This window comes from Schistocerca piceifrons, chromosome 8 (assembly GCF_021461385.2).
Source record: "Schistocerca piceifrons isolate TAMUIC-IGC-003096 chromosome 8, iqSchPice1.1, whole genome shotgun sequence".
In the NCBI taxonomy this organism is placed as follows: Eukaryota; Metazoa; Arthropoda; class Insecta; order Orthoptera; family Acrididae; genus Schistocerca; species Schistocerca piceifrons.
In genome coordinates this window covers 4,301,527-4,319,735 of record NC_060145.1, presented here as the reverse complement: position 1 = coordinate 4,319,735, position 18,209 = coordinate 4,301,527, and the positions used below count along the sequence as shown (strand labels likewise).

The 18,209-nt window shown below is 43.0% G+C and overlaps 1 protein-coding gene across 1 annotated transcript in view; it reads right to left on the bottom strand.

Moving 5' to 3' along the window:
* Positions 1-1,411: 1,411 nt before the first annotated feature.
* LOC124711479 (glucose dehydrogenase [FAD, quinone]-like) overlaps positions 1,412-18,209 on the bottom strand; it is a 92,380-nt gene continuing 75,582 nt past the window's right edge. Inside the window, exons 7-8 of the mRNA XM_047241587.1 lie at positions 11,883-12,066; positions 1,412-2,481 (exon numbers count right to left, since the gene is read on the bottom strand). Coding sequence (XP_047097543.1) covers positions 1,942-2,481; positions 11,883-12,066 — 724 coding nt within the window. The 3' untranslated portion in view covers positions 1,412-1,941. The remainder of the gene's footprint in view (positions 2,482-11,882; positions 12,067-18,209) is intronic.

Sequence of the window (18,209 nt, the reverse complement as noted above, 5' to 3'; positions counted from 1 at the left end):
CTGCGACCAGCTTTGCGAAAGAAGCGGCGACACTTTCTGCACAACCCTCCACCCATTTTGGACGACAATGCGCGGGCGCATACAGCACAAGCTGTGGCTGCTCTGTTTTGACGATGGGACTGGGAAGTACTGTACCATCCACCATACTCCCCGGACGTGAGTCCTTGTGACTTTGATTTGATTCCGAAGACGAACGCACCACTTTGTGGCATTCGCTTCAGAACTGTTCCAGAGATTGGAGAGGCAGTAGACCACTCCATTCGCACCATCAACAGAACAGGCTCTGCTAACGGTATACTACGCCTTCCACATCGCTGGCAACGGGATCTACACAACGCTGCTGGCTGAAGGACAGCAACAGGTGCAAACATGCAACTCTTTTGTATCGGTTGTGAATAAATAGTTGGCACTATTTAAGTTCCAACACTCATATATGTATTACATAAAGTAGATTGTTCTATTCATTATAATTTGTTTTATAAGTTTACGTATGTAATGTACTGTTTGACTACATTTTAATTCACATGCCACAGTTTTCTGTTTATCGGGCGCGCGTAATTATAACAGCAAGTAGGCCTACCACTTTTGTAATCGCTACATCATATTTTTGTAATAATTATATTTAACAGTAAAGTTCATGCTACTGTTACATAGATGTTGCTAGGTAGGAAATTTAACGAATACTTGCTGTTAGTTTGGAAAACTCCACATTGGCTAATTAGTGGCATCTAATAGGTAATTTGACGAGTATGTTGTTACACTCGTTTTATAATTTCACTTTGAATGTTTATATTTTAAAGATATCTTCATTTTTATATGTATGAAGAGACAAAAATATGTATAAAGAATAAAATGAGACAAAATTTGAGGAGCACGTCAGCAAGACTAGCGCCACCTGTCGACTGAAACTTACCTCTGTGCAAAATTTTTTGAAGCAAGTTGCTAGTTGTCGCCGCAATTAAAAATGGTTCAAATGGCTCTGAGCGCTATGGGACTTAACTACTGTGGTCATCAGTCCCCTAGAACTTAGAACTACTTAAACCTAACTAACCTAAGGACATCACACACATCCATGCCCGAGGCAGGATTCGAACCTGCGACAGTAGCAGTCGCGCGGTTCCGGACTGCGCGCCTAGAACCGCTAGACCACCGCGGCCGGCTCGCCCCAATTAGGTATAATTTGCAGTACTGACGCAGAACCTTACTTTTTAAGTTCTAAGCTTTTTGAGGAGTGTACTTTAAAAATATTTCTGCCGTTTTAATTTATCTGTTGTTAGCTCGTTGTTGGGTCACAAACGCGTGTCTCCTTTCATTTTCCTTTCATCTTAATTGCAGATATTTGATGATGATGGAAGTAACCGAAAAGTCGTAATTAAAAAAATTTTAATACGCGATCTAGACAGATTTACAACTATAAAATATTCACAGTGATCACGGACTAAATAGAGGAAATTCATTTCCTTTATTAATAAAAAGCATATAAGTCTATTTTGATTATTTTAAGGGGGATTATCTTTTTGTGTTTGGCCTGAAGATGCACAAATGTAAATAGCCTTCATGTTGAGGGATGTAAGTGAGTCGTGTTAAAGTGCCAAAATTGGACTTGTATCCTGCCGACCAATGAAGATCTGTCAGTATTTTAGGTACTTGTATGTTTCTACATTTGGAACTGAACAGCTAGGGGCCGAAAGAGATCGTGTATATATTTACACTTTGCGTGGCTAGCGCTTACATTTGATAATGGATCTAAGTATTAATTTTCGACACTGATTCCTTACATAAAAATATCGAATTCTGTGTCGCCTCTCATCAGTGTAAGTTTGAGTCTCGTCCTTTAATGCAGTTTCGATCTCTCTTCACGGCTATCTTATGCTATATTTCTGAAGTGCCGAGAATGACAAAGATCGAGTGGTGACGGGTGTAGTACGGGAGGCGGGTCGCCTAGGGCTGCTGAGCCCGCGCCGCCGTCACCGGCTGGGCAGACGTGGTCTCCGGGGCCGGGATGGCGCCCCAGTCCTGCTTGACCATGTCGGCGGCCTTCTCGCCGATCATGTAGGTGGGCGCGTTGGTGTGCGCCGTGGGCACGGTGGGCATGATGGAGGCGTCGGCGACGCGCAGCGCCGCGACGCCGCGCACGCGCAGGCGCGCGTCGACGACGGCGGCGGCGTCGCTGGCGGGGCCCATCTTGCAGGTGCCCGACTGGTGGTGCAGCGTGCCCGACAGCCGGCGCGCCGCGCACTCCCAGTACTCGTCCGGCTCCTCGCCGCCGCCGCCGCCGCCGCCGCCGCCGCCCCCGAGGTGCTCGCAGCCGGGCACCGGCGTGGCGTGCAGCCGCGACGCGAACCTCTGCAGCGGCGGCCGGCCGGCGATGCGCAGCGCCTCCCTGATGCCCGCCACCAGCACGCGCAGGTCGCGCTCGTCCGAGAAGAAGTTCGCCTCGAACAGCGGCCAGTGCAGCGGGTTCGCCGTGCGCAGCCGCACCTGCCGGCACGCGTCCACGTCACAACACCGTCCTCTGGTCACGTCTGGCGCTGCATCTGAGTACGAGCGCGTCGAGGCCCTGCTGCAATACTGGCATAATTTTATGGATGCCGCAGTAAAACTCTCGGTCTCGTAATAACCGTGCTCCACAAGCCTCCGTCGTATTCCTGTAACATAGGGCAGTACTATGTGGGTAAGAAGTTTGTCGCTACTGCACTATGTTCGCCCAAATTCTTTACTTCTAGTCTACTAGTCATTACGCGAGATGTATTTTGTCTTATATGCTGATATAACGGCAACTCTGTTTGACTAGCGGCGTGTCCACCATCCTCACCGACGCCGACTCCAGCGTAACAAGAGTTTCAAAAGTCTGTGAAATGTCTGGCCTCACCCCTAAAGTAATGAGTAAAGGTGCTCTACGACTTCGGGGTGCATAGGTCATGGGTCGACCGAGCAGTTCAGAATTGTTATTCATCCACCTTATATGCCATGGTTTAGTGTATCGTAAAGGTGTTTTTCGCAATTGCTGTATGGGTTTTAATACATTACACCGGATGTAGAAGTATGAAACCGGAATTTCCGTATAGACGGTGCTGGCCGTCAGTGTAAGGCCCGTGAGAGCGCGTCTGCAGCGCCACCTGCTTCCTGTAACGGCGGACGCACAGTAACACACGTTCCGTACATCGGTATCTGTTTCAAACCCGTAAACGTGTCGACTTTTGTGCCTACGAACGAAGATCTGCGGGCAGCTTTGGTTTTCTGTAACCATTTGAAGAAAACTGCTGCAGAATCGCATCGAATGCTTGTCGAAGCTCTCGGCGGACATGCTCTCGCGAAAACAGAGTGTTTGGAGTGGTTAAAAAAATTCAAAATCGATGATTTTGGCGTGAGAAACGACGAGCGCGGGAAAATTACCGAAAAAGTTCAAAGAGAACGAACTGAAAGCCTTATTGGATGTAGATGATACTCAAACTCAACAGAAACTCGCGGAGCAATTGAATGTGACGGTTGGAAGTTATGGCAAAGGTACAGAAAGTGGGAGAATGGGTTCCGCATGAACTGAATGAAAGACAGCAAGCAAATCGAAAGACCACTTGTGAAATGGTGCTCGCCAGATACAAAAGGAAGTCATTTTTCAATCGAATAGTGAAAGGTGATGAGAAATGGTTATGTTTTGAGAATCCTAAGCGTCGTAAATCGTGGGTGAATCCAGGCAAACCACCCACACAATCATATTGCTCCTTGATAAAGCCCCATCACACACAGCAAAACGGTCGAGGCGTTCAGCTGGGAAATGCTAGGGCATGCGGATTATTCTCCAGACTTGGCTCAGTCCGAGTATCATCTATTTGCGTCACTGCGACACGCTCTCGTTGAACAAAGCTTCAATTCTTATGAAAATGTACGAAAATGGCTCCCTGACTGGTTCGCTTCAAAAGAACTGTTTTTTTGCCGTGGCATTCATAGCCTGAAGGAGAGGTGGGTGAAATGTATAAATAGCAATGGAGATTATTTTGAATAAAATATTGTTTATCAGTTTCAAACAACACAGTTTTAATTATTGCAACCAAATTCCGGTTTCATACAGCTGGTAAGCAACTGGGGACAGAGACAGTACAAACAGCCTCCCACGACATCTGCACGCTGCCACCCAGCAAGGGTGCTGATGACCGTGCTGTCGAGCATTGAGCACTCCAGACCCGCTGTCATCACGAGACGTACGTACGGTAGACATCAAAATTTCTTGACTCGCAGTGGCACTTAGCTTACAGAATTTCGCGACTGCTCACGCTCCGTCTACAAACGGATCACAGTTCTCGCAACTGCTTTTTGACGTTCCCTCTTTCTTTCTTCCTTTCTTTATTTCTTTCTCACTTTCTCTCTTTCTCTCTCCTTCCCACCCCATCTCCCTGTTTTGGTGCTGATAACACTTGTCAGGATTCCAGGTCCGCGAAGAATACTGAATTCTCCTGTTCCTCCTTAGTGGTCAGAATATATTTCAAACATAAGATGAGTAGATATGCGAACCATGTACAGAGAAAATGAACGAGAAATGTAGTAAAAACAATTGCAGAGACTGAGGGGACGGGAGGGGTAATATACAGAATCAACAAGGAATAAAAATTTTTTCAGTGCTGGACACGATACAAGTATAAAGGGGAGGCCAAAATAGTGTATATTCGTCGGTTACAGAAGATAGTAGATGTTGCTACAGTGCGAAGAAGAACAAAAAGAAGAAGAAGAATTTGGGATCCTGCAGGAACTAATGGCATCAAGCAGTCGGATGAGAGGCACTAAATCCAAAGGAGATTCAAGGCTCCTCCTTTCGTGTGCTCACAATATGTTTATCACTTTGATTTGGACGTGAAAATTCTACTTTGGCTTCGTCGGTGACTCTTATGCTACAAGCAAAGATCTACAATAGAAGCAAAATACTGAAAATCATTTTATTTCAAGACTTAGTGTTGGCCCATAATTGTCTCGCGGCAATAGTTCTTCGCCGTGATGGTAATGCAAACCCCAAAAAACTGTTTAACTTTTGAGGCCGTCAAGGAAATTACCGGGGTTGACAAGATTTATTTGCAGAAAAACATACCGCTTCCGATGAAGCTGGGTAACCTAAAGGGTAGGTGGTAATTTTGAAATTCATCCGAGGTCGTTTGGCGACTCAGTAATTTGTAGTATTGTCACACGGCTCGTTTAATTTTATAAGACTGCGCCCGAATTTTATCGCGTGGCTGCAGTAAGCCTAACCCGGAATGAGGCAGTTAGCTGATTCGAAGTAATAGTATTCAGTTCAGGTAAACTGTTTGTCATCGAAGTGTTGCAGTGCCTGGTTGTGTTTCTTTAATATCTTCTGCCGATGTGGCTGTTGGGGAACTAAAGCATCTTCTTCTCTTTGCTGGCTTTTATCCCGTATCTTCAATTGGTCGGTACGCTAATTGTCGGATTTGGTAGCGTTGGAGTAGAGGTTGGTGGGATGCCCTTTCTGTCGCCTTCCTCGTGGATCAAACCGTGGCTGGCAGCCCTTATTTAGACTGATACTACTTGTGCAGCAGTGTGAAGAAGTCATCCAGGTTTTCCGATTAATCGGCGGAGCGTTACATCGCCACGAGTGCGTGGATTCTGGTCCCCGCCGCCTGTGTGATGTCGCGCGACGCCACTGAAGTTCCGAGGACAGACGAGAGGTGCGTCTCACTGTGTCACTGTGTCACTGTGTCCAGTTTTAGTGGTTCTCAGAAAATGGACTCTCCCTTAATTTTGAAAAAAAAAACTCACTATGTCCAAATCTGTGCACAGAATGGAGCCATACCGACAATTGATGTAGCATATGAACAGGGCTCAGTTAACAGGGTAGATTTCTCCAAATTTTTGGGTGTTCACATTGATGACAACTTGAACTAGAAGAAGCATAGTACTGAGCTTCTCAAATAATTAAGTTCAGTTTCTTCCGCTCTTCGTATAATCGCTAGTCTTGGTAATAAACAGATCAGCCTCCTAACGTACTTTGCATATTTCCACTCAATGTCTTGTGAAATAGTTTTCTGGGGTAACTCATCACTTAGACATGCAGCACCGATTGCACAGAAGAGCTATGTGAGAATAACTAGTGGTATTCACCCAGGGACGTCATGTAGGCACCTTTTCAAGGAGTTAGGTATTTTAACTGCACCATCAGAGTACATATATCCGCTAATGAAATTCGTTATAAATAATCAACATCAATTCGCGAAGAACAGTGATGTTCATACGTACAACAGTGGAGGAAAAAATGACCTTTCCTATCCGCTACTGAAGCTGTCAGTTGCTGAAACAGGAGTACATTATCCAGCAACAAAAATCTTTGATCATTTGCCCAACAGCATTAAGTGCATGGCAGGTAGCAGATCAAGTTTTAAATCTAAAAATCATTTGTTTTGGACAACTCCTTCTATTCCATGGACGAGTTTCTGTTTCAGAAGTGGTAAAAAAATTGTACTTCTAAATGTAGTTGCATGTGTAGAAAAATTTCAGTAATATTAATGTTAGCACTATTCGCGCGCGTGTGTGTGTGTGTGTGTGTGTGTGTGTGTGTTTCTTGTAATCTAACACGTTCCATATCGTACCGATAAAATAATCGTGAAAATGATCTACGGAACATGACATAACTGAAACTAAACTGGAGAGTAATTCGTAAGACGAAGAGGTGATTGTCTTATACTGTGCGACTAAAAGAAGCCGTTGGGAAACGCCACCAACTAATTTTACGCTGCTTGCTTAATCCAAAGAACAGTTTCAGCAATCGAGAACTAGTAGTGTTACAAGAGTTGTTGTCGTCTTCAGTCCTGAGACTGGTTTGATGCAGCTCTTCATGCTACTCTATCCTGTGCAAGCTTCTTCATCTCCCAGTACCTACTGCAACCTACATCATCCTGAATCTGCTTGTTGTATTGATCTCTTGGTCTCCCTCTACGATTTTTACCCTCCACGCTGCCCTCCAATACGAAGTTGGTGATCGCTTGGTGCTCCGAACATGTCCTACGAACAGCTCCCTTCTTGTAGTCAAGTTGCGCCACAAATTTCTCTTCTCCCCAATTCTATTCAATACCTCCTGATTAGTTATGTGATCTACCCACCTTATCTTCAGCATTCTTCTGTAGCACCACATTTCGAAAGCTTCTATTCTCTTCTTGTCCAAACTGTTTATCGCCCACGTTTTACTTCCATACATGGCTACACTCCATACAAATACTTTCAGAAACGACTTCCTGACATTTAAATCTATACTCGATGTTAACAAATTTCTCTCCTTCAGAAAGGCTTTCCTTGCCATTGCCAGTCTACATTTTATATCCTCTCTACTTCGACCATCATCAGTTATTTTGCTCCCCAAATAGCAAAACTCCTTTACTACTTTAAGTGTCTCATTTCCTAATCTATTTCCCTCAGCATCACCCGACTTAATTCGACTACATTCCATTATCCTCATTTTGCTTTTGTTGATGTTCATCTTATATCCTCCTTTCAAGACACTGTCCATTCCGTTCAACTGCTCTTCCAGGTCCTTTGCTGTCTCTGACAGAATTACAGTGTCATTGGCGAACCTCAAAGTTTTTATTTCTTCTCCATGGATTTTAATACCTACTCCGAACTTTTAATTTGTTTCCTTTATTGCTTGCACAATATACAGATTGAATAACATCAGGGATAGGCTACAACCCTGTCTCACTCCCTTCCCAACCACTGTTTCCCTTTCATGCCCCTCGACTCTTATAACTGCTATCTGGTTTCTGTACAAATTGTAAATAGCCTTTCGCTCCCTGTATTTTACCCCTGCCACCTTCAGAGTTTGAAAAAGAGTATTCCAGTCAACATTGTCAAAAGCTTTCTCTAAGTCTACTAATGCTGGAAACGTAGGTTTGCCTTTCCTGAATCTACTTTCTAAGATAAGTGGTAGGGTCAGTATTGCCTCACGTGTTCCAACATTTCAACGGAATCCAAACTGATCTTCCCCAAGGTCGGCTTCTATCAGTTTTTCCATTCGTCTGTAAAGAATTCGCGCTAGTATTTTGCAGCCGTGACTTATTAAACTGATAGTTCGGTAATTTACACACACACACACACACACACACACACACACACACACACATATATATATATATATATATATATATATATATATATATATATATATATATATAATGACACCAAAAAACTGTAGGAAAATATCCAGCACACAGATTCACCAACAGAAACGGACTGAGATTTATTGAACTATGCCAACAAAATAATCTAAAAATAATGTCTACATCTTTGAGAAAAAAACCTAGAAAACAAAAGACCTGGAGGTCCCCCATACAAGAGATCGGCGAATATCAGATTGACCACATTGCCATCTCCTATTTCGTACAGAAAGAGATCCATGATGTCCAAGTCCGCAGAGGGGCGAACATTGACTCAGACCACTACTTAACACGCATTAAAGTGAAATTCACCCCAAAAAAATTCTATCCGAAGAAAACACACATGATGAAATTTGACACACGAACAATCAAAGAAACCAATCTGGAGGAGGAGTGGGAAAAGGAACCAGCTGACTCTTGGGAAAAATTTCGAACAAAAATTACAAAGAAGGCAAAAGAACTGATCCCATTGAAAAAGAACACAAAACACCCCTGGTGGGACTCTGGATGTGAAAAAGCGCTGGAAGAAAGAAAGAAAGCCTTTCTGAAGTATAACAGTAAAAAATCCCCAGAAAATCTAGATCACTTCCACAACACCAGAAGACAAGTGGCAAAAACAATCAGACAAGTCAAGAGGAAGTACCTCAAGGAACAGTGTGAGTCTATTGAAGAAAATTTCCGTAACTATAATGTACGAGACTTCTATAAGACCTTTGCTGGGAGAATCAACGGATACGGCTCACGAAATCTATGTTTCAGAAAACCAGATGGAAAACTAGCGCTCACAAATCGGGAAAATTGTGAGGAGCTGGCAAGATACTTTTCCGGACTCCTCAATTGCCCTGAACCTTCTTCAAGATTCCCTCAAGAAACTGCTATCTACACAAATCCAGAATCCCCACCACCTACACTAGAGGAGATCCAAAGACATATTCATAGACTGAAAAACAACAAGGCATCGGGAGAAGATAATATCACTGCAGAACTACTTAAAAATCTTGGACCAAATTCCCTCAAAGAACTCACTCAAATTATCACAGACATTTGGCAGACAGAAAAACTACCAGAAGATTGGAAATGCGCCCTAATTCATCGACTGCATAAAAAGGGAGACATGGCAGATATAAACAACTATCGAGGAATCTCCCTTCTCCAAGTCACTTATAAAATCCTCTCAGAAGAACAACTCGAACACAGTATTGGTGAATACCAAGCTGGCTTTCGCCCTCACCGATCCTGTGCAGAACAAATTTTCAATTTGAAGACAACACTAAAATACAAAGCGGTCAGAAACAGTCCGATCATTTGTTCCTTTGTTGATTTCGCAAAGGCCTATGATTCAATCGATAGGCAATCTCTCTTTATTATCCTTGAGGAGCTAGGACTCGATCCGAAAACCCTAAACCTTATCAAAGAAACGCTCACAAACACAACTTCTAAGATAAAATTCCTGGGTGAAATATCAGAGCCCTTTCTGATCAAAACCGGCGTCAGACAAGGTGACGGCTTGTCTCCACTCCTCTTCAACCTTGTCTTAGACAAAGTCATCCGAGAATGGGAAAAAGAACTGAAGAATCAAAATTACTGGAAGCTTATACAACTAGGAAGATCTGAAGATGGTATTAAAATTTCATGCTTGGCATTTGCAGATGACGTGGCCATTCTAGCAGAAAACGAGACCACAGCAATTAAACAGATAGACATTCTCAAAGAATGCGCCGAAAAAGTTGGGCTACAAATTTCCTTCCAAAAAACCAAATTCACCTTCTCAAAATTTGAAACTCAAAAACTGACTACAAAATATGGACAAATTGAGAGAGTTCCATTCTTTAAATACTTAGGCGAGGTCCTAGAACCCACAGGGGGAGAGAAAACTGCACAAAAAGTTCGACTGCAAAAATTGAAAAGAGCAAAAGAGCATACTGGAAAACCCACAACATCTACAATAAAAAGTGTCTCTCCATTCACTCAAAAATTCGACACTACAATACAGTAATCAAGCCCGAAGCACTATATGCCAGCGAAACACTCACACTCCATAGAAAAGGCGACCTGGAAGGCATCCTGAAAGAGGAACGCAAAATTATCAGAAAGATTCTTGGCCCAAAAAGAACGGAAGATGGATACAGGTTACAGTCTCGGAAAACTACAGAAAAATTATCTAACCTCGCCGCAGACATCCGGAAAAGAAGACTAAAATTTTACAGTCATATCCACAGACTCCCAACACCCAGACTCTCCCACAAAATTTTAATATACATTGAAAAATTGAAAACCATACCCTGGATACAAGAAACCAAAACAGATCTAGCAAATGCACAAATAAATTCTCTAGAAGTTATAAACAGAAATGTATACAGGCAAAAAATCAATAGTTGGAAAGTACAACCCGAGAATGAAGTTTGCAAGAGACAGGGGACAAAATGGACAGAGGAAAGAAAGAGAATTCATGGGGAAAGAATGAGAGAAGTTTGGAGAATTAAAAAATTGAATCGCAAAAGCTTTGCGTGATCCGTATGGGTCCAATCGCACATAATAATAAAATATAGACTTCAATTCGGTTCTCTTTCTTGATACAAATTAGGATATATATATATATATATATATATATATATATATATATATATATATATATATATATATATATATATATACGCCTCACGTATAGGGTATCCTAATTGGTATCAAGAAAGAGAACCAAATTAAAGTCAAGTGCCTTGCTTTCGCTGACGATATTGCAATTATCACCAATAACAGAACAGAAGCGATTCACGCGGTGGAAAAACTACATGAAATTTCACAAAAAACCGGATTACAGATATCTTATGAAAAAAACCCAATGTATGGAAAGGCAGCCAGAAAATAAATCCCCTTTAATAACAAAATATGGTAAAATAGCACAATTCTGCCATTTTAAATACCTCGGTGAAACTATACAGTCCTCAGGATTAAACCAAATTGCCAGTGAACAAAGAATCACCAGGCTCCAGAAGGCCTACAAGCTAACATGGGCGCATTACAACAAGAAGTGGATTTCGACAGACGCAGAATTAAGGCACTGTACAACAGTGATTCTGCCAGAAGCAATCTGTGCAGCTGAAACAATGGTGATTGATGGTCATTCAAAAATTAAGGAAATAGAAAAGCAGGAAAGAAAAATTCTCAGGAAGATTTACGGTCCAATTAACAAAAATGGCATTTGGATGAAGAGACCACAAAACGAACTTTATAGAAAGATCAACATAGTAACAGATGAAATCAGAAAGCGCCGAGGCAAATTTTATACACACATCTACAGGATGGAAGACTCTAGAGCAGCAAAGAAATTATTCAATATTATAACAAGGAGTAAATGTGTCACAGAATGGCTGAAAGAAGTCCAGAGGGATCTACAGCAGATCAACATAAAAAATCTCGAAGATCGCACCGAGTGCCGGCATAAAATCAAGTGTGAAGTTTGGGGAAAGGACATCGCGTCAGCCAGGTAAAAAATGGACAGAGCAACGGAAGAAGGGGCATTCTGAGAGGATGAGGAGGTTTTGGGAAGCAAAGAAGAAAAACATCCGAAGATGAAATTTTGAATTCAAGTTCAATCGCTCTCCTAAAGGGGAACAATCGTTATATATACAGTGTTCCCTGTTACGTCACCTTCGTCGCAGCATGGTGTAAGTAGAAAGGAAACGTCACATAGGGTTTCGTGTGCCACGAGACGGCTTGTACCTCGCGCCGTGCACGTACCCGTCCTCGGCTGCGCGGGTGCATGAGCAGCGGCCAGATGGTCCAGGAGTCCCTGTTGTCGACGGAGCGGTACATGCGCTCGTAGAAGTCGTCGCTGATGCCGAAGCCCTTCCGCAGGGCGCCGCCGCCGTCAGAGTTGAGCGACCCCGACGCGTACAGCAGCTCCACGTCCGGCCGGCCGTACCTGCCGGCAAGAGCGGAGGCACGCTGCTTTCACCTGTCACTACAGATAGTTCACAACATCTTTCATCTTGACCAATGAAGATTAATATTTGTTTCGCTTTTCTAGTTTTGAAAATGGTCAAATGTTACTACACCGCCTGAAAAAAAAAAAAAAGTGAAACTCCCAGAAGGAGAGGAGGAAACGAAATGAAATTTCACGCTTTGAAAGCGCACTTGATGTTAATTCAGTGATTACAAAATAAAAGTAAAATTTACGAACAGCTTGGCAGTATAAGCGCACTCGTGAGTACGTTGTCGCATCATCCCTGGCCTCGATGCGCTGACTGGGTCGGTGGGGGGGGGGGGGGGGGGGGGTATCGTAAAGCCGTTGTACCGTCTGCCGAGGCACGCTGTCTCACAAAAGTGTTGTAACTGGTTCTCGATATCCTGGAGACGGAACTGACATCCGAGCTGCCGCACAACACATTTCACAGAGACACGTACTGTTTGTCGACAAACATTGTCCTGTTGTCCGCCTCCGTAGCGTAGCGGTAGAGTTATCGGGGCCCGCGTTCGATTCCCGGCAGGGACTGGGTGTTGTGTGTCCTCCTTCGTCAATTTCATCATCATCGACTCGCAAGTCGCCGGCGTGGCGTCACCTACGAAGGACTTCCGATACGGCGGCCGAACATCCCCGAATGGGGACTCCCGGCCAACAATGCCGTACGATCATTTCCATTTTTCCCTTGTCCTGCTGAACGATGGCCCGACGATACTGTGGCCTGACGGGTAACACACAGGGACACCGGATGTCCGTGACCTGGTGTCGTGCTATCAGAGCTCCCTCAGTCACGGCCAGGCGTGGCCTGAAGTCATACCAGGTGCCTCCCCACAGCATTACGCCAGCAGTGACACCGCTGTGCCTCTGCCCAGGTCACTGTACTACACGATGACGGTGGTCATCCGAGGTACCGGCAGAGCCGCGATTCGTCGCCGGACACAGAGTGACGCCATTCGTCAGCAGGCTGTGCAGGTCAACACTCCGAACAAAGCCGTTCGGCTTGCGGTGTTGACGGCAGGCTGCACGTGGGGCGGTAATTCCGTAGCCCGGCTGCTGCCAGTCCGCGAGCAGTGGTGCGGGATGAGACGCAACGTTGCAGGGAGCCCGCTGCTTCTTGGCGGATGTGGAGGCGTCGCGGTGTTCCCGCTGACCCTCCCTTGTGGTGGTCAGGCGTGGTCGAGCAGAACTGTGGCGGCGAGTGGGCCCGTCTTCACGTTCCAACGCAGCCCAACATCGGACCACTGCGACATCGACTCTGAGTAAACATCCCAATTTGTAACTTATATTGCCTATGTAAGGGATAGATATCGTTGCCACTTGTTTGTCATCTAACGCATCCCCTAGGGTGGAAGACGTAATATTATTTTTATTCATTTTCTTGTCATACATCTGTCTCACCAACCGAGGCCTATAGCCATTGTTTATAGCAATATTCTCAATTGTAACCAGTTCAGTTTCTACCGCATCTGGTGCAAGAGGGATAGCTGTAACTCTGTGAATGTTAGAATTAAAAAAGGCCATCTTATGGGTGTACGGATGGGCCGAGTCTGCAGGTATTATATTGTCGGAAAACGTATTTTTCCGAAAAATATCAAATTTAATGCGGTTGTCAACCACAGTTAAAGTGAGGTCCAAAAAATTTAATGACCTAGTATCGGATTCTCGCTCAATTGTAAAACTGATATTGTGGTGAAGCTCATTAAAAAATCGAAAAAATATGGTCTACATCACTTTGAGAACCATCAATGATTAATAGAATGTCGTCGACATATCTTTTGTAAAATTTTATTCTCCTAAGAATCTCTCTGTCACTGGCAAAAAAATCAGACTCTCAGTAGTTCATAAAAATTTCTGATAAAATCCCAGCTAGGGGGCTCCCCATAGCCAAACCTGCTGGTTGTAAGTAAAATCTCTCATCAAATGTAAAGTAGTTGTGTTTTAAAACGATCCGTAGCAACATCATCAACTCATTGACCTCTTTATCCGAAAGTTTTTTATGGTGACGCAAATTGCACTCTAGTATTTGCAGTGTGTGGTCGACCGGTACATTAATGTATAAACTTGTTACGTCAAACGATACTAGTTTAGAATCTTCAGAACAAGATACCTCGCGTAAACTGGTATCTAAATGAATGGAATTTTTAACGGAATAGTTTTTACTAAAAACGAAATTTTCTTTAATCTTAGTATGCAAGTATTTCGCCAGCTTATGATAGACACTTCCCGTACTGTCAACGATAGGGCGAATTGGATGATTTAACTTATGAACTTTAAACTGATTTCTCAATTTAGGAGTCTTGGGATTCATGTTTATCAGCCCCTTCTTCCGGAACTCTCCTATCAAATTTTTAGTATTTTGGATCCCAGCTCTAATTTCTTTCTGGAGAGTAATAATGGGTCTTTGTTACGCATAACTATCCCGTTGTCATTGAAAAAACCTTCAGTCTTTGTCTATGTACTCTTGCTTTGTGAATATAACTACAGAGTTCCCCTTATCGGCTTTGGTGACAATAGCATCCTTTTGTATTAGTTTGCGGTTAATACTCTTTAAAACCTTATTTGTCTTATCGTCTTTATGTGCACTGTGTGCGACATTACTCATAATTTTGCAGGCCTCATACGCCAATCGGGTTTGTTTCTCGTTAGGCATTTTGGCATAATCTAGACCGATTTTCAAGTCAACTATTGTGTCTTCTAGAACTTTCGGATTTGCGGTGCTAGGCTCGAAATTAAATTTTAATCCTTTCAAGAGGAGAGACTCCTCTTGGGGCGAAAATACAATTTCTGTCTTATTAATGACTCGGTCAAAGAATTTTTTAGGTTCAGCTGTAAAATTAGTGTGAAGGTTCTTTCAAACTGTCTCAGGTGCCGATAGCGCTGTCCAACAAGAGTACGCGGCATCTCCGTGTCCTTCACAGCAGTTCTCAACGTCTGACACTGTTCACGTCCCTTGTACGACCTACCAGAACTGGGAACCACATTAAACGCGGAAAAGATGAATGCCCTCTGCTGGCCGCTCCACCTGTCAGAGAGGATTGTAACTCTAATAGTTTACGTATCCACCGAAGCTGTGCGCGTGTACAAAGTTACATGGGCGTTTTACCATGCTTTATGGGCGCTTCACCATTTTTGTCAGGCAGCATGTATCTCAAAATATGATTACTCACGAGCTTAAAGTCTCTCTATATAAAGGCCAATGCACTGACTGACTGACTGACTGACTGACTGACTCGATGTCGCCAAGCCAAAGCCGCTAAGGACAGAGACTTTTAAATTTGGGGAGGGTATTGATCTTATACCGTAGGCTTCATTTAAGAAGGGATTGTTCTATGTTTCACTCATAAGGGGTTGAAATAGCTGTTTGACAATATGTCGATGTTACGGGAATTTTGAAGGTAGAACTACAATTTTTTTTCAGGTAGAAATAATAAGACGTGTATCAGCATTTTCAGAAATTCAACCACTAAGGGCTTATTATAGATCGGCAATTTGTTCGAAAAAAAATCATTATCAAAGGCCGACTAAAGCATTTTAAAACTACTTCTATGAAAATTGCAATATTACTTCTCTGTTGCAAATTAAAAATATACTAGTTTCAGTGTTCTTGGAAGTTCAACCCCTAAGGGAGTGAAGTACGGGATAAAAATATTTAAGAAAACATTTCCTTATATTAAAACATCAGAGGTAACTAACTGCATGAGAATCGGTATTCCATTTCTTGGTAAGAAATAAGCATGCTAGCGGATGAAACTTTCTGAGGAAATATCTCAACAAGAAATCAAAACGCAGTATTAACAATAGCTTACAAGATGTTGCAATTCGTGAACACCATAAAAACACCATTAAAGAAAAATAAAAAGGTCTGTGCAGACTATACGCTCTACACGAGCGAAGTAGCGGGCCCTGAACTATTTCTATAAAATATGTCGTGTCCAATCAAAATGTGCGCCTGGCTGGAACTCAGAACCGGATTTTCCAATTCCCGCGTTCAGTCGCACTATCATTAGCCTACCAGTGCAGACCTCTAATTCTGACTCAATTGTTTCTTTGTCTTTTCCACTTAAGATTTCCCAACATAGTTAATAAGCACAGCAGATTAATCATCCGCAGGTGAAGTTACACGGATACCGTGTAACTCCGTCTCTGCTCCTGTTAATGACCTTCTACATCTGCATCTACATGGATACTCTGCAAATCACAATTAAGTGCCTGGCACACGGTTCATCGAACCACCTTCACAATTCTCTGTTATTCCAATCTCGTATAGCGCGCGGGAAGAATGAACACCTATATCTTTCCGTACGAGCTGTGGTTTCCCTTATTTTATCTTGGTGCTCGTTGTTCGTGTCAACAAAATATTTTCGCATTCGGAGGAGAAAGTTGGTGATTCGAATTTCGTGAGAAGATTCCGTCGCAACGAAAAACGCCTTTCTTTTAATAATTTCCAGCCCAGATCCTGTATCATTTCTGTGACACTCTCTCCCATATTTCGCGATAATACAAAATGTGCTGCCTTTCTTTGAACTTTTTCGATGTACTCCGTTAGCCCGATCTGGTAAGGATCCCACACCGCGCAGCAGTATTCTAAAAGAGGACGGATAAGCATAGTTCAGGCAGTCTCCTTAGTAGATCTGTTACATTTTCTAAGTGTCCAGCCAATAAAACACAGCCTTTTGTTAGCCTTCCCCACCACATTTTATATGTGTTCTTTCAAATTTAAGTTGATCGTAATTGTAATTCCTAGGTATTTAGTTGAATTTACGGCTTTTAGATGAGACTGAGTTATCGTGTAACCGAAGTTCGAGTTCCTTTTAGCACTCATGTGGATGACCTCACACTTTTCGTTATTCAGGGTCAACTGCCACTTTTCGCACCATTCAGATATTTTTTCTAAATCGTTTTGCAGTTTGTTTTGATCTTCTCATGACTTTATTAGTCGGTAAACGACAGATTCATCTGCAAACAACCGAAGACTGTTCAGATTGTCTCCCAAATCCTTTATGTAGATAAGGAACAGCGAGGGGCCTATAACACTATCTTGGGGAACGCCAGAAATCCAATGTCAAAAGCCTTCCTGAAATCGCTAATGCATCAGCATACTCCGAAAGGAACCTAATTGGTATAGTCTGGACCAGAAGACTTGGTTTTATTAAGTGGTTTATGATGCTTCACTATTCCGAAGATCTTTGCTTCTACGTTACTCATGTTGGCAGCTGTTCTCGATTCGAATTCTGGAATATTTACTTCGTCTTCTTTTTTGAAGGCATTTCGGAAGACTGTGTTTAGTAACTCTGCTTTGGCAGCGTTGTTTTCGATATTATTTCCATTGGTATCGCGCAGAGAAGGCATTGATTGTTTCTTGCCGCTAACATACTTCACATACGACCAGAAATTCTTTGGATTTTCTTCCAGGTTTCGGGTCAAAGTTTCGTAGTGGAAACTGTTAAAGGCGTTTCGCATTGAACTCTGCGCTAAGTTTCGAGCTTCTGTAAAGGATCGCCAATCTTGGGGATTTTGCGTCTGTTTAAATTTGGCATGTTTGTTTCGTTCGTTCTGCAAAAGTGTTCTAACCCGTTTTGTGTACCCAGGAGGATCAGTTCCGTCGTTTGTTAATTTATTTGGTATAAATCTCTCAATTGCTGCCGATACTATTTCTTTGAATTTAAGCCACATCTGGTCTACACTTATATTATTAATTTGCAATGAATGGAGATTGTCTCTCAGGAAGGCGTCAAGTGAATTTTTATGTGCTTTTTTGAACAGGTATATTTTTCGCTTATTTTACTTCGGCGAGGAAGTAAAGCCCTAAGTTCCTTCAGGTATGGCTCATCCAGCGGGAGCCGCTGATCGCGACGTGATGCCACAGAGCTCCCAAATGCTGAACACCACGTTTAACTCGTTATTTCGAACAGTCCCACACCGTACCTTTTATGTCGAATTAAGAGAGAGTGATTTAGCGGGCCAGTCGAGATGCGATGGGATTCCTGAATGTTTTTCAAACCGGGAACGTTTTCGTCCAGCCCAGTCTTCACAAGACACTCATCATGAATGAATGTGTAAAAGAAAAGGAAACACTTAGTCCCCACGAATGCTGAAGCTAACAT